This window comes from Pan troglodytes, chromosome 23 (assembly GCF_028858775.2).
Source record: "Pan troglodytes isolate AG18354 chromosome 23, NHGRI_mPanTro3-v2.0_pri, whole genome shotgun sequence".
Lineage (NCBI taxonomy): Eukaryota > Metazoa > Chordata > Mammalia > Primates > Hominidae > Pan > Pan troglodytes.
In genome coordinates, this window is record NC_086016.1 from 27,786,517 (window position 1) to 27,812,658 (window position 26,142).

Consider the following 26,142-nt stretch of genomic DNA (forward strand, 5'->3'; position numbering starts at 1 on the left):
ACCTGGCTGGTGGGTGGGCAGGTCAGGTCTGGGCAGGTCAGGTCTATGCCAGTGCATTTGCATGGTAGAGGTACAGGACAGAGCGTGGTGTGCGTTGCAGTAACATGAATGTCTTATCCAACATCCTCTGCAACACCCATGGAAAGTTTCAAAGCAAGGAAGTGTCACGATCAGCTCCAGATCTGATGTGAGTAGCATGAAGGATGAGTTGGAAAGGAGGATGACAGGTGGCTGGGAGCTTAGTGAGAGTGCTGTTGCTGTCATCTAAGGAAGTAACACTGACGTTTTAGCATTTCTCCTCTACCAAGTGAATTTGGCACTTAATACAAGACAAGTAAGTGTTATCATTTTGTGTGTAGCTATCAGGATCTCCAATTAGAGTACAATTGCATTGAAGACCCCTTCATTTTACATTCTAGTATCATGCCATAAATACTTCCTGGCTGATTCTCTTATTTTCAATAAACTTTTATTGATTTAATAAAACATACATATAGAAAAGTACTGAAATCATGAGTTCATAGCTACATGAATTATCACAAAGCAAACTCATGTGTATCGATTGGTTGGCTCTTATTCTGTTTCTTCCTTGTTAAAATTATGGTTAGACTCAGCATGCTCACAACCTCCCCACCCCCACTTTGTCCGGAGAGGTCGATAGATGATTTGTGTTGTACACTCAGACCCTGATTTCCATAATGCCAGCTTTAATATTTGTTCTTAGAGAAGTCTCTGGGAAATGTAAGTCGTATGGCTTATTTGAATAATATTTCTATTTCATCTTAAATTATTTTAAATCTCTCTTATTTTAACTGTCAGTTTGTTTGCTGTCTGATGTGCAGAGAACTGTGATAAATGAAAACATTGAGTGCAATCTGGAAAGGAGTATTAGCATGGTGGCATAGTCAGAAATTTTTACTTTTCTGTCATTATATAATAGTTTTAAAAGGCTGAAAGCAATCCAGCCATTGGAAGGGTTTGATAGAATTTTCTCGCCCCTACATTCTTACATTTCCCTCCCAGTCCCAGTTCGCGTTGTTCCTTTTTGAGTCAAGAGCCAATTGCTTGGAACATTCCATGAATTTTTCTTTGGCCACATTCATTTCCATTTGTGCTTTTGTCTGTTGGACTCTTAATATTCATGGCTCAAAATCTCTCCATTATCTAAATGAATGATCCCATTAATTAATCTAGGAATATTTTATTGATATGCTGGAAGAATACATATGTGTTGAATTTAAATTGTGGGCAGGATGGAGAACTTGGGTTTTAGAAGAAGATCCAACTGTTTACAATATTCCCAAATTATATTTCATTTATAATTTTCTCCTCCTGTAAACTTTTAAGTCAAGAAGTAAAAGTTCGAGTTTGAAATGTAGAGTTTAATAAAAATAAGCGTATTTAAGGCTTATATGAAATAGATGATTATAGTTAACTATGAAATAGATGATTATAGTTAACTGAATACTCACTTTGATTTATGTTTATTTGCTCCTATTGGAACTTGGAAGAAAAAAAGCAGAGAATTGTTAATTGGGAATGTAGGTTAGTAATCCCTAGCCAGTAGGGACATGACATCTTATGGGAGTTTTCAGGTTTTATATCTATATGCTTTTTTCTTTATTTATGAATTTGCTTTTTTATTTGTCATCTACACTTTCCCTTATTTTCATTTGTGAAGAATGTTGTGTATCCTGGATGTGTCAGAGTACTTGTTTATGACCTCTGTATTACCAAGAACCTTTCTAATGACTTATTTTAGTCCATACTTATGTGTGTGAATAATTTTATCCTCCATACAAACTTGTGTTTATGAAAACATCCTGTAGACATTGAGAACTATGCAAGTGATCAGGCTGGCTTCTAGAAATTTTAGATTCCAATTTGTGACCTATTTACAGCCACTGTGAGGGAACATCTCTGAGCTTTATTCCTGGCTCAACTGTATGTGTCCAATTTTATTTTTCTTTCTTCTTTCATGGTGCTATTTTTATTTAGGTGGAGGGTGGAGGTGCAGGTTTATTGAGGTATAATTTAAATAAAGTAAAATTCAGCAATTAGATCTACAATTCTGTGAGTTTTGACCAATGCATAAAGTGTGCAGCTACTACCAAAATCAAGATACAGAGCAGTTAGTTACCTCTCCAAATTCCTGGTGACCCTTCGTAGTCAACCCACAGCTTATGCTCCAGCTCCTGGCAACTATGGATCTGTTTTCTGTTCCTATGATTTCTCCTTTTCCAGAATGTCTTATAAGTGGAATCATTTAGCATGTAGCCTTTTGTTTCTTTTATTTAGCATGATGTGTTTGAGATGCATGTTGCACGTATGAGTAGTTCATTCCCGTGTATTGGGAAGCTTCCGTTGTATGGATGCATCGCAGTTGGTTTATCCATCCACCAACTGAACATTTGGGTTGTTTCAAGTAAAGCTAGCCACTTTAAGTATCTGTTTGCAGATTTCTATGTGACTATAAGAGCATACATTTTTATTTCTCTTGGTAAATACTTAGGAGTGGGATTATTGGGTCAAACGACAAATGTTTGTTTAAAGAAACTGCTTTCAAAGAGGCTTTACAAATTGCATTCCTACTAGCAGTCTAAGAGTTCCAACTGCTCCACATCCTTACCAGCATTGCTATTGTCTTTTCTTTTCTTTTTTGCTTTTGTTATTCTACTAAGTATATAGGATTATCTTATTGTGATTTTAATTGGTATTTTCCTAATGACTAATGATGTTAATTTTTCATGTGCCCAATTGACATTTATGTATCTTCTTTGGTGAAAGTGTGTTCAAGTCTTTTGCTCAAAAATATTGGTTTGTGTTCTCATTATTGCATTTTGAGAGTCTTTCATATATTTTGGATACAAGTCCTTTAGCAGATATATATTTTGCAAATATTTTCTCCAAATATGTGGCATGTCTTTGCATTTTCTTAAGCATGTAGAACAGAAGTTTTAAAGTATAATGAAATTGAATTTGCCAGTTTTCACTCTTATAGATCTTGTTGGATCTTGGTGACCTTTGCTTTAACCCAAGGTTGCAAAGATTTTCTTGAATTTTTTCCTACAATTTTATAGTTTGAAGATTTATATTTAATTCTATTATCCATTTTGAGTTAATTTTTGTAGGAATCACATATTTTTGCAGAGATGTTCAATGTTGCAGCACCATTTGTTGAAAAGGCTTTCTTCTCATTGAATCATCCTTGCACCTTGGTGAAAAATCAATTGATTATGTATATGTAGATCTATTTCTGGACTGTATTCTTTTTCATTGATCTATGTGTTTATCCTTTTCTCCAACAGCATACTGCCTGGATTACTGTATCTTTATAATATATCCTTTTTGTTTTTTTGTTTTTAGAGACAGAGTCTTGCTCTGTCACCCAGGCTGGAGTGCAGTGGCGTGATCTTGGCTCACTGCAACCTCTGCCTCCCAGGTTCAAGTGATTCTCCTGCCTCAGCCTCCCGAGTAGCTGGGATTACAGGCACCTGCCACCAAGCCTGGCTAATTTTTTTATTTTTTATTTTTAATAAAGACAGGGTGTCACCATGTTGGCTAGACTGGCTTCGAACTTCTGACCTCCAGTGATCCACCCGCCTCGGCCTCCCAAAGTGCTAGGATTACAGGTGTGAGCCACTGTGCCCGGCCTATCATATATCTTGAAACCAGATAGTGTAAATCCTTTTTGTTATTTTCAAAAAGTTTATTATTCTAGTTCTTTTGATTTTTAATATAAATTTTAGAATCCATTTATTGATTTTTTACAAAAATTTCTGCTGGATTTTTGACTGGGATCATGTTAAGTGTATAGATTGATTTGGGAAGAATGGCCATCTTACCAATATCAAGTCTTCCAATCCATTCCATGAACATGGTTTTATTCTTAATTATTTGGATCACCTCTGTTTTTGTTCATTAGTATTTTGTAGTTTTTAGCATACAAATCATGCACATATCTGGTTAGATTTATTCGTAAGTGTTGGGGTTTTTTTTTATTATTAATTGTCCTGTTGCTTAAGTTTAAATTTCCCATTGTTCAGTACTAATAAATAAAAATATCAATATGGAATGTGTACCATATATATGAATACATCTATTTAATTAATTTATTTCTCAAGCAAATTATAATATAGGGCACTTTTGATTCCATTATCTCTTGGCAAAATGGTTGATTGTGTATTTCATGATAATATTTTAAATAGTGTGTTTTTCATGTTTTATTTTAATGCTTTGGTTGGTCAAACTTTTGAAACTTTATAAGAAAATGCATTAAAATAATTTGATAATTTGATTATTAGGGCTTTTTATTATTCCATACAACATAGTTATGGTGAGTGTTCACTATCTGCTCTTTGGATAATTTAATTTTTATTTCTAGACCTTCATGTTACTGTCTAGGTGTTTGTCCCTAGCTTTTAAGGTCTTTCAATAACCAGCTTGCTTTTGTCCATTTCATTTTCTTCTTCTCTTTGATTTCATGATTATTAGTTATGTTTGTATTTTTCACCATTCAATTCATGACTTTCTAATTTGATTTATTTTATTTAGAGATATAGAATCTTAGAGTTAAAAAAATTCTGGAGATTAATCCAAGGGGTTTTTCTTTTAAACTTGAAAAAATGTACTAATATTAGGGAAACCTAACACCTGTTTTGTTAATTTGTTCACATGGAAAAGTTAAGACGCAAGGTCTAACATGTAATGCTGGTTTAGAGATCCTGGTTTAGAGACAATTCTAGTATGGTCAGTGGGGCTGTCTCATGATATGTGTTGTGATGCTGGATGATAAGATGTAAGGTAGTTGTTTCGTGGTGCTTGCAGGGGTTGGAGGGAATTTCCAATTATATGGGAGCTAGTGTGCTTGCTTAGGGTGTTTTACTCAAAAGGCTATAGAGAAATATAATATGTGAAAATGGTAATCTTCAAATTGTTATGATAAAATATTTTAGAAAACTCTTGGAACATGTAACTGATTTGCTGCATTAAAACACCTTTATGTTTCCTCCCAGAATTATGTTTAATTATAAGGGAGCTTATTAACATTGTTCTAGTTAAATTATATTAGCATTTCTGTTATATTGTGTTTGTTCAAGGATTTAAAGTGTTGTAAGTTTTCTTCTAGTGCAAATGTCTATATATAGTTTTTAAATGGGTTGGAAATTACTAATTATAAAAGGAATAAATATTTGAAAAGCTAATTTGACAGCAATCATTTCTATTATTAGTCACATAAAATTTCTAATAGTTAAAAGCCAAATTTCAGTGATTTTTCTCTAGCCTTTTTGCCAATAATTATATATAATCTTAGTCATAAATGAGTTTTGTGATTTTGCCGCTTTTCTTATAACTTTGTATTTTGATATGCATTTTAAAATTATATTTTGAAATAACTTCAAACTCAGAAAAGTCATAAGAATGGTATGAGGAATTTTGTATACCCTTTAAACCAAGCTTGTCCAACTTGCGGCCCGCGGGCTGCATGCAGACCACGATGGCTTTGAATGTGGCCCCACACAAATTCATAAACTTCCTTAAAACATTGAGATGTATTTGTGATTTGTTTTTTGTTAACGTGTGGCCCAAGACAATTCTTCTTCCAATGTGTCTTAGAGAAGCTGAAAGACTGGACACCCCTGCTTTAAACAGTCTCATTGTTTGTATACATTTTGCCTCATTTGTTTCATTATTCGTTCTTTTTATGATTTTTGGGGGGTGTAATTTAGAGACATCACTCCTCTTGACCATTATATGTTTCAGCCCCTATTTCTTAAGAACAAGGTTATTCTTTTAGAGAACCACAGTACAATGTTCAAAATCAGGACATTGAGCACAGATATAATACTACTGTCTAATCCAAAGTCCATATTCATATTTCAACAATTGTTCCCCAAAATGTTCTTTTTTGCTATAATTTTTGCTGGTTTAGGATTGAGTGTGGGATCATGCCTGCATTTCCTTCTCATACCTTTAGTCTCCTTTAATCTGGACTAATCCCTCAGCTTTCTTTTACTTTCTTGACCTTAACATTTGTAAAGAGTACAGGACAACTATTTTGTAAAATATCCCTTTCTTTTGTTTTGTTTGGTGGTTCATAATAATTAAGATTCATATTAGGCACTTTTGTCGGGAGACCATAGGTCAGATGTCGTGTTGTTCTCAAGGCATCATAATGGTACGTTGTCCCAAGTCTGGTGATTGTTAATTTTGACCATTTGTTTAAAGTGGGTGTTTGCTAGCATCCTCCACTGTTAGTTATGAGTTTTCCCTTTGTAAGTAAGTAACTCGTGGAAGTTACTTTTGCGCTACGTAAATATTCTGCTCCTACTCAAACTTATCCACTAGTTTTGGCACCCATCAGTTTTCTGACTCCATCATTCATTCCATAGTTTTTGACTGGCATTTGACTATTAAGAAAGCGCTTTTCCTTCTCCCTATTTATTTGCTATTTATATCAGTATGCACTCATAGATCCTTAATTTATCTAATGGGTTATGATCTATGACTCTTCTTATTTATTTTGATGTTCAAATTTTCCCAGTTTTGGCTACTAGGAGCGCTTTCAAGCTGGTTCCTGTTATATAGCTCCATCATCCTGCAAGTGCTTGCTTACTTTCTAGCAGATGTTTAAAGCTCATGTTGTTATTTATTCACTGTCCTTGCCCTAGAATCAATCAGCCTTTTCTCTAAGGAGCTCTAGTTGCTTTTAATGGAGAATAGTGTTTAGCAGCCTAAATTTGGACACTAGAAGTGCTCATTGCCGCCGGTGTGTCATTGCTTCTAGACCTTTACAAACAGAGCAAGGAAATGTTTGTGTGTATGTGTATGTGTTCACATATCTACCTACCAGAAACAATGAGTTCAAATAGATACTCCCATTCCAATTCAGTGCTACAATGTACATTCTGTTCTCTTTCCATATTTTAACTCTCTTATCCAAAAAGGCTCTTATTATCCTCAATATATTTACTCATTTGTGTAAGCCTAGAGTACACTGTAAAGAGTTTCCGAACTGCTAACTCATACTGCTGTGAAAGCAAACCTACTAGCTAGAGTTAATATTTGTTTCCAGTTCTTTTTTAAGGTAAATTTACTTACAGTACTGTACACAATTTAATTCTGATAAATGTATTGACCCACATAACCCCTACCTCTATCAAAAGACAGAATATTTCCATTCTTAGAAAGTTCCTTCATGCCTCTTCCCAGTCAATTTCATGTTCATAGACGCAAGCATTTTTCTGATTTTTTTTTTTAAACCATAGATCAGTTTTGCCTGTTCTAGAATTTATATATATAGAATTACGCAGCATATACTTCTTCGTATCTGGCAACTTTTGACCAATGTAATGTCTGACATTTACTGATGGTGATGGTAAAGTTTCGTAGTCAACCTGGCTATGTTAAATGTGATACCCAGATAGCTGGTAAAACATTATTGCTGGGTGTGTCTGTGAGGATGTTTCTGGAAGAGACTAGCATTTGAATCAGTGTAAAAAGATCCACCATCAGGGATATGGGTGGCTATTGCCCAATCCATTGAGGGCCTGCAGGAATAGAACAAAAAGGTGGAGAAAGAGCTCATCCTTTCTCTCTTTTTGAGCTTGGGCATCTATCTTCTCCTGCCCTTGGACATTGGAGCTCCAGTTTCTCAGGCCTTGAGACTCCAGGATTGATACTAGCAGCCTTTTCCTGGTTCTCAGACCTTTGGCCTTAGCTTGGGAGTTACACCATTGGTTCTCCTGGTTGTCAGGTCTTTAAGCTTGTACTGAGTTACACCATCTGTTTCTCCAGCTTGCAGACAGCATAGCATGGGACTTCTCGGCCTCCATAATCATGTGAGCCAATTCCTGTAAGTCTCCCCTTACTTGCTTATATGTTTCTCTGGAGAACCCTGACTAATACAGGTACAATGCTGGATGTATCAGTAGTTTGTTTTGTTTTATTGCTGAATAGTATACCACTGTGTGAAAATATCACAATCTGCTTATCTTCCTGTTGATAGTCTTTGAATCATTTCAGATAAGTTATGAATAAAGCTGCTATGAAGATTCCCTATACAAGTCTTTTTGGAGATATAAGTTTTCATTGGATAAGTATCTAATAGAGGAATCACTGCATTGTGTAAGTGTGGGTGTAACTTTATAAAAACTTTCAAGCTATTTTCCTAAGGGACTGTATATTCTTTACCATGCTCCAAATCTATATAATGCAGCATTCTCCAGTGATACAAAAGTAATAGGAAGTGTGTATATAGACAGAAAGAGACTTATTGTAAGGAACTGGCTTATGTGATTATGGAGATGGGCAAGTCCAAATCTGCAGTGTGAGCTGGCAGGCTCGAGATCCAGGATAGCTGATGGTGCAGATGAAGTCTGGAGGCATTCTGCTGGGAAATTCTCCCTTCCCTGGGGCATCTGATCTTTTTGTTCTGTTCAGGCTTTCAGCTGATTGGATGCAGCCCACCTACGTTATGGGGAGCAATCTGCTTACTCGCAGTTTACTGATCTAAATTTTAATCTCATTCCAGGACACTCTCCAAGATGAAATTAACCATCACACATCCACCCCTTGTCATCCTGGTGCTCATACACATCTCCTTACACCACAATTAATCTCCAGTAAAGGCAATAACAAGGTCATACTTCCACCTAACATGATACAACTAGTCTGCGTACAATGGAAGATGCATTGACTCTTTTCCCAGAAAAGGATGCAAAGTCCTTGGATGATGTTTGCTCTTTTCTTCGATGTCCTGCAACTTAAATACCATCATGTAAAGTTAACAATATTTAAATGCTACACTAGGAAGTCAGTATGTCTTCTGTTACATGATAAAGGGACAAGAAGTGGAGAAGAAAGCAAAGATATTTGCTTAACATACACACACACAATAAGGGGGAAACACTCATGACAGTTGCAGTCCTCATTCCTGTAACTGGTCACATGGTTGTAGCTGGTATTCCTTACTCCCATGGATTACGTGTTCCCTTTACCATCAGCAAGCACCTCAGTCGGTCATAGTTCTGTACCTGGTGGGATGACCCGAATCATGACTCCTAAAAGGTCTGGGCCATTCATAGCCCTGCCTGAATTGGGTTATAGTTTTCCCTTGACTTTAATCACAGGCCATAGTAATAGTGGGGGGATACGCTAGAAAATCTCCTGTATTCCAGACATGCTTTTCCTTATCTCTCTAGTGTGGATCCCCTTGGCAGTCAGGATCAGTTACTCCAGTCAACACAAGATCTCCCTTCTCTGCCTGCTGATTCAGAGGCATGGGGGACCCAAGGCGTTGTCCGTTCTCCTCAGCAACTCATTGGAGTTCTGGCTGCCTTGTATCCCTGCTGGCAGTTGGGGTTGTCAGTATTTAACTTAGCCATTCTAGTAGTTGAGAAGGGATATCTTAGAGTGGCTTAATTTACATTTACATGATGACCAATGATGCTGAGTCCCTTTCATGGGCTTACTGGCTGTTTCTGTCCCTTTCTTGTGAGGTGTTCATGTGTTGTGATGTGTTCAAATCTTCCTTGAGTTCTTTTATTGAGTTGTTCTTCTTTTAACATGGATTTGTAAGAATTGTGTTTGTTTGTTTCTTTGAATCCAAATTTACAAGGCATTTTTTCTAACTTAGGTTTTATAATATTTTACCCCAGTCCATGGCTGGTCTATTTTTTTAACACTGTCTTTTGAAGAACAGAAGTTCTACATTTTGATAAAGTATAATTTATCATTTCTTTCTTTACCCTGCCTAAGAAATCTTTTGCATAAAGATTTTCTGTGAAGATATTCTATATATATTCTAGAAGCATTATAATTTTAGCCTTCACATTTAGTTCTATGATAATCCTTAATTTAATTCTTTATAAGGTGTGAGGTAACAATTCCTTTCATCTTTTTCCCCATATGGATATCAGCTTTCCCAGAATCATTTGTTGAAAAGACTTAAATTGACTATATAAATGTGGGCATATTCTGGGACCTTATATTTCTGTTCCAGTGATTTAATCTAATGCCACTACATTATATAGCCATATTAATCAATCTAATGTATTGATTAAGATTAGTATGGCTATGTAATGAGTCTTGAAATTGGATAGCATTAAGGCTTTGAACTTTGTTTTTCTTTCTTAAGATGTTTTGGGTATTCTAGGTTTTTTGCATTTCCATATATATTTTCGAATCAGCTTGTCAGTTTCTTTAAAAAGGCCTGTTGGAGTTATGATTGTAATTGCACTGAATCTACAAATTATTCTGGGGAGAATTAACATCTAAGCAATACTAAATCTTCCAGTCCATGAACTGAGTATGTATTTCCATTTATTTAGATCTTCTTTAATTTATCTCAGTAACATTTTATAGTTTTTAGCATACTGTTCTTGTGTGTCATTTATTTGTTTATTCCTATGTATTGATAGTTCTTTGTTATTACAAATTGACTTGTTTTTAAAATTCCATTTTAAAATTGTGTGCTATGAGCTTATAGAAATTTCATTGGTTTTTATCTAATGACCTTATGTCCTGTGGCCTTGCTAAATTTACTTACATATTCTAGTAGTTACTTATAGATAGGATTTGCCAGGTAGGTAACCAGATTGAATAGAATCAGTTTTAATTCTTCCTTTTCAATTTGAATAACCGTTATTTCATTTTGTTACTTTATTGCATTGGCTAGGACCTCCAATACAATGTTGAAGAGGAGTGAGATTACATATTGCAGCATTTTCTTATCTGACATGCATTGTATTTTGTTTGTCTCACAGCTCAGAAAGGCCTTACTGACCATTCTGTCTGAAATACATCTTCCTCTTTTTATCATTATCTCAGCATCATACTTAATTACTTTATATTCCTTGTCATAAATTATATGTATTTCTTTGTTGTCTGTCTCTTACACTAATCCGTAAGCCCTTTATTGGAAAAACACTGTTTTCACAATCACATCCTCAGTGAATAACACAGTGGCTCTTAGTAGATACTCAGTAAATGTTTTGTAGAATTAGTCAATATTGGGAGGAAGTTTTAGCAGTTATGCAGTCTATTCTCCTTACTGTCTTAATCTCCTTGGCAAAACTGAGGACAAGTATTTTTTCTTGCAAGAAAATTTTCATATTTATCTTTTCACCTTTCTAATTTTTAGGAGATTTAATTTCGAATTTTCTCATAGAAACCACTTATATTTAATACTTTCAAAAGCTCTTAACTTACATTTTATAAAAAGCAATACAATTCTTTCTACTAATTTTTGAAAAATTATCATGATGGCGGGTGTTACATACACTAAAAAGTTAATCAATATTCAGCATTTTGCAGTGGTTCAAATATAGAAACAAAGTAAACACATTTCACAAATATCTACTAAGCAGGTGTTAGGTCACTATTTTTTACTCTTTAAGATCTGGAGAAATTGCAACGATGAAGTGAACTTGTTAGGCAAAATATTTCCTTATTTTTGCCTCTCATATTTTGCCCTAGTCTAGGCCATGCTTCATTTGCTTTTTATATAATTTAAGGCTGATGAAGGTAAGTTGCGTTCAGCCTAGGACACAGTGATCTAGGATTTAGCCAAAAGGCAAATATCTTTCTTCCTGCTGCTCCATTTTAGCAGCTCCATTTAAACAGCTGGTAGAAAGTAAAGCTTCAGTTTATGTGCACACAGGAGGAAAATAATATTTTGTGTTTTCTATTGTGTGTTAAACTAAGTCCTTGGCTTATTCTACTGACCGACAATGGAAATTTCCTTAAATAAATAGGTAAACACATTCTAAGTTGGGTGTTCATTCATTCAACTCCCTGTTTCCCTCATCCCTCCTCTTTCTGTCCTCTTCCTTCCTCCTTTCCCCCAACTTCCCTCCCTCTCCTTGTACCTTTGCTCTTTCTTCTACCTTTCTTCCTTTGTTCTCTCTCCTGAGCTCGTCTTTGTTACAGTCAATGCTCTTGTGCAAATGTAGTAGAGAATAAAACACTTGTGCCCTATGCATTGCAGCTTACATTGTAGTGGGAGAGGTAGACAGTAAAGAAGCAAATATAAACATGCGACAATTTTTGCTCATCATAAGTGCTACAAAGTGTTTTGTGGTGTGTGTGTGTGAATGGATGCGAGATAGAGACAGCAGGACAGTGAGAATGAATGAGAATCATGAAAGGCCTCCTCAAGGAAAGGGATATGTGAAGTGAGCTAGTGAGCTGTTCATTTAGAAGATCCAGGAAAAGTGTGTGAGGCAGTGGGAATAGCCGGTAAGAAACCCTGAGAAGGGAATGAGCTTGGTGTCAGAGAAACTACAGTACAGAAGCTTGGCCTAAGTGAAGTGAGCTTGGGGGGAGCACTGTGAGATGAGGCCAGAGAAGGAAATGGTGACTCCAGAGGACGTGGGTAGGCTATGGTGAAGAGTTTCAGTTTGATTCCAAGTGTAGTCAAAAGACAGTGGTCCATGTGTGGTATTATTTCATTTTGTCATTTAGACATTTTGAAAACATCTCTAATTTGATCAAAATATTTAAGTTCAAATTCTCATGTTAGTTTTGTCTTCTAGAAATAGAAAAAGAAATACATGTGGCAAAAACTGACAACATTGAAAAAGATGAACAAATCTACAATTACAAATGGAGAGTTCAACACTTCACTGTTGATGATGGATAGAATAAATAGACAGATGGCCGCACGGTGGCTCACGCCTGTAATCCCAGCACTTTGGGAGGGCAAGGCAGGTGGATCACCTGAGGTCAGGAGATCGAGACCAGTCTGGCCAACATGGTGAAACCCCGTATCTACTAAAAATGCAAAAATTAGCCGGCCATGATCGCGGGTGCCTGTAATCCCAGCTACTCCGGAGGCTGAGGCAGGAGAATCGCTTGAACCTGGGAGGTGGAGGTTGCAGTGAGCCAAGATCACGCCATTGCACTCCAGCCTGGGCAACAGAGCAAGACTCCATCTCAAAAATAAATAAATAAATAAACAGACAGACATTCCGTAAAGATTCAGAGGATGATCTTTTATTTCTATGGATTTAGGGGGTACAAGTGCAATTTTGTTACCTAGATACATTGCATAGTGGTGAACTCTGGGCTTTTAGTGTACATTGTACCCAATGTGTGATTTTTCATGGCTTACTCCTCTCCCATCCTCCTGCCTTTTGGAGTTTCCAGTGTCTATTATTTTACTCCCTATGTCCATGTGTACCCATTGTTTAGCTCCCACTTGTAAATGAGAATGTGCAGTATTTGAGTCTCTGTTTCTGAGTTACTTCACTTAGGATAATGGCCTTCAGTTCCATCTGTGTTGCTGCAGAGGACCATCTTGAAGAACTCTATCAAGCCCACTTGGTTTAATTGCCTTTGTATTCTTTTAAATGAAACACTCCACCCTATAAGAACAGAATGCACCCTTTCTTCAAGTGCCATACAGCATTCCGCTAGATAGACCAAAAGTTTCAATGCATTTAAAAGCATTGAAATCATACCAAGCATGTTCTCTGACTACAACAGAGCTAAACAGAAAATCAGTGTCTGAAAAATCCCCAAATATTTTGAAATTAAACTACACCCTTCTGAAGGACTCACGGATCAAAGAAGAAATGACAAGGGAAATTAGAAAATCCTTTGAAATGAATGAAAATGAAGAGACAACCATTACTCTTAAAATCAGAATACTAACATACGAACAGATGGAGATGTGTATCCTTCCCATTTGCCTGCTTCTTGAATTTCCTACTTCCTGCCTATGTTGGGGTCATTGCAGTTTCTCCATGGGAGGAGCGTGGCTGTGCTCCTGCTGCAGGTGTGCGCCTGACCCTGGTAAAGTCTGGCTATGCCTATTTAACTAGTACTCTTAGTCATTCTACTCTAGTTTGAGTGAACGAACACTTACCATTTTCAAAGGCCACGTTCCGGGAACTATGAGGGGAATTTATGGATCAGTTACAGACCAGTTCAAGTTACAAGATCCTTATGCTAATGTTAATTAAAATCTCATCACAGCCACTTCCTTTTTCAGTCCCACCTGGGGAATTCTGGTCCACTTCATCTCTACATGGTAGACTTTGTGAGTCTTTCTTCAGTTCCTTTCTGCAGCTTCTGTTTCTGCGAACTCTCCGTTTAATTGTTTTGACTTTTTGGAATTTTATAATCTTCAAGTATCTCTACCTTCAGTCTGGTATCAGCTTGTTCTATTTAATTTTGTTTATCTAGGCGTCACCATTAGGCATTAAGCTAGGCACTAGGTTTTCAAATGGAATGGGAGCCTTATAAATCAGGTAATTAATTAGTGTGTGGTAAATATTTTGACAGAATGTTGGAAAGGCTAAGTAAACATTCATTCAGTGAACATTTATTGGCCACCTACTGTGTACCAGGCATTGTGCAATAGGGTCTGTCTCATCAGAGAAGACTTCAGAGCACAGTTGGCTTTTGAGTCCAATTCTGGTTATTTCAGGAGTTTTCAAGGTACAGAGAGGGGTGTGGTATTCTAGGCAAAGGTGTTTAAAGGTGAGGCTTGTAGTTGTGAAGGAGTAAAGCATGACCTGGGAATGGGTAATCTGCTCTGGCACTAGGTATTCGGTAGGGACTTGGAAATAGTGAGTGAGTGGCAAGAGAAAGGACTAGAAAGGTTTGGGAAGAAAGGACTAGAAAGGTTCTGGTGTTTTTTGTTTTGTTTTTTTTTTAGGGATTTTAGTCCTATTTTAGTGGGCATAGTGTTTATTAGTGTCTTGGTGATTCTCACCAACACATACCGTCTGTATCTCTTATTCCTTTGGTTGTTATTTTGGTCACTACAATGGTCAGCGGCTCCAAGTGGTGGTGGTGAATGCCAGCCCTGTCGTATCATACTTTTGTGGAAAGTGGGGGGCGGGGGTGAACATGAATAGAGAAGGAATCCTGAAGCAAGGAGCCAAGTATGTGGTATTTTTCTGCCTGGAGTATTTCCTTCTAGGAATTAATTAATTCACTAGCTTCTTGAAATCTTTTTTAAAAAAAAAAAAGTAGAGGAGGAAGAGGTTGAGGTATAAACACATTGCTTTGAAAACACCCTTGTGGGATAAAATTTCAATTAATTGCCCACCCTGAAATTTTTTATTTTTTTCCTTTAGGTTTCTTGCTATTTAAAGATTTTTGTTTGAATGAAATTAATGAAGCTGTACCTCAGGTGAAGTTTTATGAAGAGGTAAGAAGTAACTGTTTTACTGATGCTTTTCTTTCAAAAGCATATTTAAACTGTACTTTGGAACATATTAAGACTACTTAATATCTTACAAATATTTAGAAATTCATTGAAAGTAATTAGTAGTGCAAAATATAGTATCAAGTTTGAGATGCTAACAGGTATGAAAAGCTGAGTATGCCATAAAAGTCGCATTCTTAAAGGCTTTAGAGTGCTATGGAAGCAATGAGGGACAGTTGGACTAAAGTTCCAGAGATGGGAGGCTCATCCAGAGCTGCACCAAGGAGCACCAGTTATTTTATTTTCTGTGGAAGCGTGCTAGTTCTGGAGATGTGAGCAGAGGCAGAGGACTGCTACTAGCTTTGAAAGAGATACTAGCCAAGGTTTTCTGGTCATAATGGACTGACAAATTGGAGATTTGGTGGGGGGTGTGGTGGGGTGCTCAAATGCATGACTGATTTTCCCCATAAGACATTTGGTGAAATCTGAGGTTGGAGGGGAGCTGAAGAGAGAGGCCAGAAACTTCCAGAAGGCACATTGAAATCTCCTACAGCCTTATAGTGCCTAGGAAACACAGACCTGCTGGAGTCTGGAGTCTGAAAACAGAATGGGCGAGAGGTGGAAACTCTAGAAGATGTGGTCTGGTGACATTGAGTATCTACAGCTACTTTTCACCTAGGGTTTCTGTTGATTTCAGGTGTAGCAGGCAGATGAGCATCCAGGCTTGGCTGCTTCTGGGAGACAAAAATTGCAGAAAAGGTTTCTGGAGCTAGAGTTTAAAAATAACACTAGAGGAGCCCCACATATGTGATTAGTCACCCTCTCAAAACACACGCCAAGTTTTCAAACTGAGTGGGGTGGGAGGCCAAAGAGCTAAGCTGAAAACTTGTAATGGGCAGAACTGACTCCAGTGCTAAGGAAATAAAAGTGTCTCCTTGAACTCCATAGACGGCGTGCCTTAGAAACAGGATCAAGGCAGGCCAGGCACGGTGGCTCACGCCTGTAATCCCAGCACTTTGGGAGGCCGAGGCGGGTGGATCACGAGGTCAGGAGATCGAGACCATCCTGGCTAACACGGTGAAACCCCGTCTCTACTAAAATACAAAAAATTAGCCAGGCGTAGTGGCGGGCGCCTGTAGTCCCAGCTACTCGGGAGGCTGAGGCAGGAGAATGGTGTGAACCCGGGAGGTGGAGCTTGCAGTGAGCCGAGGTGGCACCACTGCACTCCAGCCTGGGCGACAGAGCGAGACTCCGTCTCAAAAAAAAAAAAGAAACAGGGTTAAGGCAAAAGCAGACAGGGTCCTAAAAAATGACAACCCAACCTAGCGCCATCCCTCATTGGATGATGAGCTCCCTCCTTACCTGCTTACCAGAGTACAAAGGGAGCCCTTTTTTGTCTCTTTTATAGGTAGGCAATAACATTATATAAGGACTCTGTAGTGTTTAGCATACAGTAAAGAATTATGAGACATGCTAAGAAGCAAGATCATGTGAATCATAAACAAGGCAATAAAAGCAGGCCAGCAGGTGAGTCAGATATTGGAGTTAGCAGACAATAACTTTAAAATAACTATGAATCATATGTTCAAGAAAAAAGAGAAAAAGATGGACAAAATAGATGAAGGGATACATAATTTCAGGATAATTTGAATTTATTATGAAGACTTAACCACTTTAGAACAGAAAGTACTATATTTGAAATTAGAACTAATGGTTCAGTTCAATAGCAGATTGGTTAGAGTTCCAGACACATGTAGGTTTGGAGTTTCAGAAAGAGAAGGGAGAGAATAGGGCAAAAGCAGTATTTGAAAAGATAATACTAAGAATTTTACAAAATGATGAAAGACAGCAGCTAACAGAGTTGAAAGCTTAGGAAACCCTAAGCAGAATGAATACATATGAAACACACCTTTGGGTGTCAATATAAGACTATGGAAACTATGACAAAGTTTTTAAACTATGAAAAAAATATTTAAAATAGCCATGGTGAGCAGTGGGAAGACACAATACTTTTAAAGAGCAGCAATTTGACTGACTGACTGACATCTTAAGAAAAATGATTTTTAAAAAAGACAGTGAGGCTGGGCACAATGGCTCACGCCTGTAATCCCAGCACTTTGAGAGGCCAAGGCGGGTGGATCATGAGGTCAGGAGTTCAAGACCAGCCTGACCAACATGGTGAAACCCTGTCTCTACTAAAAATACAAAAATTAGCCAGGTGTGATGGTGCATGCCTGTAATTTCAGCTACTCAAGAGGCTGAGGCAGGAGAATCACTTGAACCCGGGAGGCAGAAGTTGCAGTGAGCTGATATCTTGCTATTGCACTCCAGCCTGGGTGACCGAGGGAGACTTTGTCTCAAAAAAAAAAAAAAAAAAAAAAAGAAAAAAAATGAAATGGCCATCATTAAAGGAGAGAAAGATAATTGCCAGCCTAGAATTCTATTCCCAGCAAAAATTTCCTTCAAAAATGGAGGACGAGGAGGTGGAGGAAGGAGAGGGCCCCGGGCCTCATCTCCACCCACCGCCCCCTCCCACCACCCGGAGCTGCAGCAGCAGCGACTCATGAGAGCACAGCCAGAGGACAGATTTGATAATGGGCTGCATTAAAAGCAAAGAAAACAAAAGTCCAGCCATTAAATACCTGAAAATACTCCAGAGCCTGTCAGTACAAGGGTGAGCCATGGGAGCAGAACCCACTGCAGTGTCACCATGTCCATCATCTTCAGCAAAGGGAACAGCAGTTAATTTCAGCCGTCTTTCCATTCCATTATACCATTTGGAGGATCCTCAGGGGTAATACCTTTTGGAGGTGGGCATCTTCCTCATTCTCAGTGGTGCCAAGTTCATATCCTGCTGGCTTAACACGTGGTGTTACTATATTTGTGGCCTTATATGATTATGAAGCTAGAACTACAGAAGACCTTTCATTTAAGAAGGGTGAAAAATTTCAAATAATTAACAATACAGAAGGAGACTGGTGGGAAGCAAGATCAATCACTACAGGAAAGAATGGTTATATCCTGAGCAGTTATGTAGCGCCTGCAGATTCCATTCAGGCAGAAGAATGGTATTTTGGCAAAATGGGGAGAAAAGATGCTGAAAGATTACTTCTGAATCCTGGAAATCAATGAGGTATTTTCTTAGGAAGAGAGAGTGAAATGGCTGGGTGCAGTGGCTCATGCCTGTAATCCCAGCACTTTGGGAGGCCGAGATGGGCGGATCACCTGAGGTCAGGAGTTCGAGACTAGCCTGGCCAACCTGGTGAAACCCCATCTCTACTAAAAAAAAAAGTACAAGATTAGCTGGACGTGGTGGTGAGTGCCTGTAATCCCAGCTACTCGGGAGGCTGAGGCAGCAGAATCACTTGAACCTAGGAGGCGGAGTTTGCAGTGAGCTGAGATCGCGCCACTGCACTCCAGCCTCGGCGACAAGAGCAAAAACTCCGTCTAAAAAACAAATAAGCAAACAGAACAAAACAAAACAAGAACGAGAGAGCGAAACTACTAAAGGTGCTTATTCCCTCTCTATTCGTGATTGGGATGAGGTAAGGGGTGACAATGTGAAACACCACAAAATTAGGAAACTTGACAATGGTAGATACTATATCACAACCAGAGAACAATTTGATACTCTGCAGAAATTGGCAAAACACTACACAGAACATGCTGATGGTTTATGCCACAAGTTAACAACTGAGTGTCCAACTGTGAAACCTCAGAATCAAGGTCTAGCAAAAGATGCTTGGGAAATCCCTTGATAATCTTTGCGACTAGAGGTTAAACTAGGACAAGGATGTTTTGGCATAGTGTGGTTGGGAGTATGGAATGGAACCACAAAAGTAGCAATCAAAACACTAAAACCAGGTACAATGATGCCAGAAGCTTTTCTTCAAGAAGCTCAGGTAATGAAAAAAATAAGACATGGTAAACTTGTTCCACTATATGCTGTTGTTTCTGAAGAGCCAATTTACATTGTCACTGAATTGATGTCAAAAGGAAGCTTACTCAATTTCCTTAAGGAAGGAGATGGAAAGTATTTGAAGCTTCCACAAATGGTTGATATGGCTGCTCAGACTGCTTATGGTATGGCATATATTGAAAGAATGAATTATATTCACCGAGATCTCTGGGCTGCTAATATTCTTGTAGGAGAAAATCTTCTGTGCAAAATAGCAGATTTTGGTTTAGCAAGGTTAATTGAAGACAATGAATACACATCAAGACAAGGTGCAGAATTTCCAATCAAATGGACAGCTCCTGAAGTTGCACTGTATGGTGGGTTTACAATTAAAGTCTGATGTCTGCTCATTTGGAATTCTACAGACAGAACTGGTAACAAAGGGCAGAGTGCCATATCCAGGTATGGTGAACCATGAAGTACTGGAACAGGTGGAGCGAGGATACAGGATGCCTTGCCCTCAGGGCTGTCCAGAATCCCTCCATGAATTGATGAATCTGTGTTGGAAGAAGGACCCTGATGAAAGACCAACATTTGAATATATTCAGTCCTTCTTGGGAGACTACTTCACTGCTACAGAGCCATAGTACCAGCCAGGAGAAAACTTCTAATTCAAGTAGCCTATTTTATATGCACACATCTGCCAAAATGTGAAGAACCTGTATAGAATTTCTACAGGGATCAAAAGAAGAAAATCTTCTTTACTCTGCACATTTTTAATGGTAAACTGGAATCCCAGATATGGTTCCACAAAACCACTTTTTTTTACCCCAAGTATTAAACTCTAAAGTACGATAATGAATTTTCCAACCGATTTCAGGGTCCAAAGAAAATAGAGCTAAGATACTGATGACAGTGTGAGTGATAGCATGGTAATGAAGGACAGTGAGGCTACTGCTTATAAATCATTTTCTTTCTTTTCTTCCCCAAAGTCAGAATTGCTCAAAGAAAATTATTTATTGTTATAGATAAAACTTGAGTGATAAAAAGCTATACCATAATAAAATCTAAAATTAAAGAATATCATGGGACCAAATAATTCCATTCCAGTTTTTTAAACTTTCTTATATTTATTATTCTCAAAAGTTTTTTCTAAGTTAAATAGTCAATAGGCAGTCTTAATATATGCCTCCTTTTGCATGGACATGGGCCAGGTTTTTCAAAAGGAATATAAACAGGATCTCAAACTTGATTAAATGTTAGACCACAGACGTGGAATTTGAAAGTATAATGCAGTACGTTAACATTCATATTAATGGAACTGAAAAGTAGAATAAGAAATTTTTCACTTCAGTCCTTTTCTGAAGAGTTTGACTTAGAATAATGAAGGTAACTGGAAAGTGACTTAATCTTGTATGAGGTTGCATTGATTTTTTTTTTTTTTTTTTTTTTTTTGAGACAGAGTCTTACCCTGTTGCCCAGGCTAGAGTGCATTGGCGCCATCCTGGTTCACTGCAACCTCTGCCTCCCTGGTTCAAGTGATTCTCCTGCCTCAGCCTCCTGAGTAGCTGGGATTACAGGTAGCACTCCCGAGTAGCTGGGATTATAGGTAGCACCCTGTAATCCCAGCGCCACCCTGTAATCCCAGTGCCCTGAGTAGCACCCGCCACCACACCTGGCTAATTTTTTATATCTTTAGTAGAGACGGGGTTTCACCATGTTGTCCAGGCTGGTTTCGAACTCCTGACCTCGTGATCCGCCTGCCTTGGCCTTCCAAAGGCATGAGCCATCATGCCCGGCAATTTTTTAAGGCAATATATAATTGAAACTGTACTATCCAATCCAAGGGGAAATCTTTTAATCTTTAGATAACATGCAGAGTAAGACCCAGCATTTAAAGAGCCCTTTTAAAAAAATAGACTTGGTACTGTGAGATATTGCTAATATGTCCTTATGGTGATGGGTGCCACAAATAGAAAATAGAACCAGATCAGGGACTTGAATGCACTTTTGCTCATGTTGAAATAGATGAACAGAGAGAGTAAAATGTATTTCAAAGAAATACGAGAAAAGAAAATGTGAAAGTTTTACAAGAAGAGGGATGGAATGTAATGTTTAATGTTGATGTCATAGAGTGACAAAATGGCATTGCTGGCATTCATAGCTCCTCACTTAGCTATCTTCTGAGACTTTTAAGAGTTATAAGGTATAACTAACTATAAAACTAATTTTTCTTACACACTAAATGGGCATTATTTGTTCAAAATAGTGAAGTTTCGGCTTCACATTCATTCCAGTGGGATACGGCTTTTATGCAAAACATTTTTAGAACTCCAGTTTTCAAATCATGTTTGAATCTACATTCACTTTTAAAGTCTACTTAATGATGGTCATTTTTTCCCCTGTAGAATATATTAAATAGTTGATTTGGGGAGGAAAACTTATTCTGAATATTAACAGTGGTGAAAAGGAATGTGGAAGTTAACCTTTACCAAAAGAGGAAGTTGGCAAAAACAGCCTTCTAGCACACTGTTTAAAATGAATAATGGCAGCCTAAACTTAACAGTTTTTACCCTGAAGTGCAAAAGTGAAACATACAAAATAAAACTATTTTTAAGAGTAACTCAAAAATTTCAAAATACAAATTTGAATAGCAGCATTAGTGGTATAAGTGTCTAGCAAAGGAAAAATTAAATCTAATAAATAAAATGAAGGTCTAGTGTGTATGTTATAAAATACTCTCTTACAGTCACACCTTAAATTAAGCCTTATACTAGATTCCTCTATTTTCAGGATATAATTCTTAACTATCATTATTTACCTGATTTAATCATTAGATTTGAAATTCTGTGCCATGGCATATACGTTCAAATTCAAACCATTTTAAAATGTGACAGATGGACTTCATGCAAGTTGGCAATGGTTCTGGTACTAAAAATTGTGGTTGTTTTTTCTGTTTACATAACCTGCTTAGTATTGACTCTCTACCAAGAGGATCTTCCTAAGAAGAGTGACATCATTATTTCCTCTTGTCAACAACTTGTGACGTGAGATTCTTAAAGGGCTTTATGTGAACTATGATATTGTAATTTTTCTAAGTATATTCAAAAGGGTAACAAAATTATGTTATGTACTAAATCTGATCAGGAAAGTAAGCCAGGAAAAGTTGATGGTATTCATTAGGTTTTAACTGAATGGAGCAGTTCCTTATATAATAACAATTGTATAGTAGGGATAAAACACTAACTTAATGTATATTCATTTTAAATTGTTCTGTATTTTTAAATTGCCAAGAAAAATAAACAACTTTGTACATTTGAAGAGTTTTTCCAACAGCTTTTCGTCTTCAGTATCTTAATGTGGAAGTTAACCTTTACCAAAAAAGGAAGTTAGCAAAAACAGCCTTCTAGCACGCTTTTTAAAATGAATAATGGCAGCCTAAACTTAATATTTTTATAAAGTATTATAATATTGTTTTGTGGATAATTGAAATAAAAAATTCTCATTAAAAAATGAAGTGATATAAGGATATAGTTAGACAAACAAAAACTGAGGGATTTGTCAATAGTGGACCTGCGTGACAAGAAATACTAAAGGGAGGTACTTTAGTCAGAAGGAAAATGATCTGGCCGGGCATGGTGGCTCACGCCTGTAATCTCAGCACTTTGGGAGGCCAAGGCAGGCGGATCACGAGGTCAGGAGACCGAGACCATCCTGGCTAACACAGTGAAACCCTGTCTCTACTAAAAATACAAAACAGCCGGGTGTGGTGGCGGGTGCCTGTAGTCCCAGCTACTCGGGAGGCTGAGGCAGGAGAATGGCGTGAACCTGGGAGGCGGAGCTTGCAGGAAAATGATCCAGATGGAGATGCAGGAAGAAATGGAGAGCATGAAGGGTGAATATGTATGTAAAATATAAATGAATGTTGACTGTATAAAACAATAATGTCGTGTTTCTCAAGCTTAAAATAATCTAGAACTAAATTGCATGACAGTAGCACAAAATGCAGGGGAGGTTAATGAAGTTAAAATATTTTAAGTTTCTAGGATTATTGGGGGTTAGTGTAAGTAATAATTTTAGTATCAGTAATAATTTCCATTGGATTGTAATCAGTCAGGGATGTTTATTTTAATTTCTAAGGTAATTTATAAAAGAATAGTGTATATAGTCATGCACTGCATAATGATATTAGGCCAACAAAAGACCACGTATATGACAGTGATCCCAGAAGATTATAATACTATATTTTTACTGTACCTTTTCAGTAAAAGGTACGTATATTCAAAAGGTAAGTATATTCAAATGGTAAGTTTGAATATACTTACCATTGTGTTACAGTTGCCTGCAGTATTCAGTATAGTCACATGCTGCACAGGTTTGAATCCTAGGAGCAATAGGCTACATCATACGGCGTAGGGGTGTACTAGGTATACCATGTAGGCTCTTGTAAGCATGCTCTGTGATGTTCACACAATTATGAAATTGCCTATTGACACATTTCTTAGAACGTATCCCTGTCATTAAGCTCCACATGACTGTATATCTAACAAGTTAAAAGAGGGAAAAATTAAAACAACATTTGCTAATCAACAGAAAGGCAAAAAAAGGAATATAAGTAGGACATAAAATAGGTGGGTCAAATTGCAAACAAAGAGTAAGTAGCTACAAATCTATTTAAGTAATTACATTTCATGTAAAGGATTAAATACTCCAAGTAAAAGATTAGGTTTTTCAGACTGGATAAAGAACCAACCCTCCCCCAATATACTGCTTACAAGAGATATAAACACATGGATGGAAGAGGTGATATAATACGAACACTAACCAAAGCAAAGCCAGCATAACTACACTAGTATCAGGCAAACTATGCAATAATGCTGCTTTGAAATAAAGATTTGTTTCTTAATGATAACAGGGCCAATCCAACAAAAAGATATCACAAACTGAAATCTGTAGGTTACAAATAACTTCAAAGAATATAAAGCAAAAATTGGCAGATATAAAATGACAAATCTATAATCCTTTTGGGAGATATTAACACATAACCTTCTAGAGCTTATAGAACAGACAGACAAAAAATTAGTAAGGATATAGAAGATCCTAATAAAATGATGAGTAAATTTGACCTAATTGACATATGTAAAATGCTGCACCTAGCAAAAATAGAATTCACATTCTTTTTTTTTGAGATGGAATCTTGCTCTGTTGCCCAGGCAATGCAGTGACATGATCTCGGCTCACTGCAACCTGTCTCCCGGGTTCAACCAATTCTCCTGCCTCAGCCTCCCAAGTAGCTGGGATTACAGGCACCCACCACCACGCTCAGCTAATTTTTGTATTTTTAGTAGAGACGGGGTTTCACCATGTTGGCCAGGCTGGTCTCGAACTCCTGACCTTGTAATCGGCCCGCCTCAGCCTCCCAAAGTGCTGGGATTACAGGCGTGAGCCACCGGCGCCCAGCCCACATTCTTTAAAGTACACATGGAGCATCAAAATAGATCATGTGCTGAGTCCTAAAGGAAGCTTCTACAAATTTCATGATTGAAATTGCTTAGAGCATGTTCTCTGACAATAGAATTAAGCTCAAATTTAATAACAGTTAAACTAAAGAATCCTTAACTGCCTGAAAATGAATATACTTCTAAACAATTTATAAGTCAAAGAGAAAAGTAAAATAGAAATTAGAAACTATTTTTAATGAAAATATATTTAAGAAATGATATATACCATTATTATTAGTGTGATATATCTTTATCCTAAAACATTAAATGGTCAAAAGAAAGCATAGCATGACCGGGCCTGCCTGATATTAGTCATCATTGTAAAAATTTGAAAATTGGAGGAATATTCTTTTCTTTCTCATTTATATATGAAAATATACATAAAAATATACATACACATGAAAACTTAGAAAATTATGTTAATGTATTTTTAGGAAGAAGGGTCAAATTATGATGTACATTTACCGTAATGTAAAAACGTAAGCTAAATCCAAAAGGATTTTACTCAGTGACCTTATTATTTCAGTCTGAATCATAATCAGGCATTTTACCTGGATACGTATCACAGCTTGATCTGTCATAAAAAATTTCTTTCTTGTGTTTCTAAAAACTTCAACTCTCCAGTTTCAGCATTTACTAAGTCACCTTGTCAAACACAGAGAAATCTCCTTTAGCAGATAATTTTTGCTGGGTTGAAACAGATGGGCAATCTACTTGTGGTTATTTCCTAAGTACTTATTGCAGATATGGTGGTGATTGCTGCTCATGCATTTCCATTTGAACTTGAAGCATTGGTGTTTCTCTTAGCTGGCATCCTCCCCAGCTCTTCTCACCTCTCTTCTGGCTTGGCACATGGTGGGTCTGGCTCATCAGATGATCCCCTTGGAGGATGCTGCAAAACTCCTCAGCAACCTGCTCTGTATTCTGTGGCTGAAGATATCCTCCACTCTTGGGGCTCAAGTGCATTTCTCTAAGTCAATGCAGCCTTTACACTTTGAAGTTATCAGTAATTCTTCTCTGACCCCTCATTTTTGTCAGTTTAGTAATTTTTCTTTAATTTCTGCTTGTTGATTTGTGACCCCAATCTCTAGAAAACTCTTGTCAGGTATCTTGAAATGTACATTTTGTACATTGTATTTCCACTTTCCTGTGTCCCCAAACAGTTACCCATTTCCCATGTTAAAGTTCTAACTGCGTATCCTGGCATTCAAAGTATCTTTACATTACTTATTACCTACCTCTCCCTGTTAGTTTTCACCACCTTCTTACGTAGAATGTCTACGTTGGCCAAACCTGACTAACCAGCATTCCCCAAATCCAAGCCCATTCTTTTTGTTACTTTACTGTGTCCTTTCCCCAGCCTAGAATGCTGCTGCTTCGCTTGTTGAAAGCCTAGCTTTCTGTAAGGTCTAGCTCAATATGGAAAATTTCTACATTTTCTAGCAAGTCTGTTTGTGCGGCTATTTCCGTCTTCTGTGATGGCTGACTCCTCTGATTCTTACACTGTTTGTTGTCTAATGCTCATGTCATGCCTACCATGTGCCTGCTGCTTGTGTGTGTGTGGTCAGCATTTTCATCTGGAC

General features: G+C 37.4%; 1 protein-coding gene and 1 pseudogene across 22 annotated transcripts in view; both read left to right on the plus strand.

Annotated features, from left to right (window-relative positions):
* The window catches only part of GRK3 (G protein-coupled receptor kinase 3), a 279,994-nt gene that overhangs the window by 181,293 nt on the left and 72,559 nt on the right, over nt 1–26,142 (plus strand). For 19 of the 22 annotated variants that reach the window (XM_063808413.1, XM_054675962.2, XM_063808418.1 and 16 more), the window contains one exon: nt 15,090–15,163. The exons of the other annotated variants lie outside the window; for them this stretch is intronic. In XM_063808413.1, the coding sequence (XP_063664483.1) occupies nt 15,090–15,163 (74 nt within the window). The remainder of the gene's footprint in view (nt 1–15,089; nt 15,164–26,142) is intronic. 22 annotated transcript variants of the gene reach the window in all.
* Nucleotides 17,660–19,815, plus strand: LOC104003712 (tyrosine-protein kinase Yes-like; annotated as a pseudogene).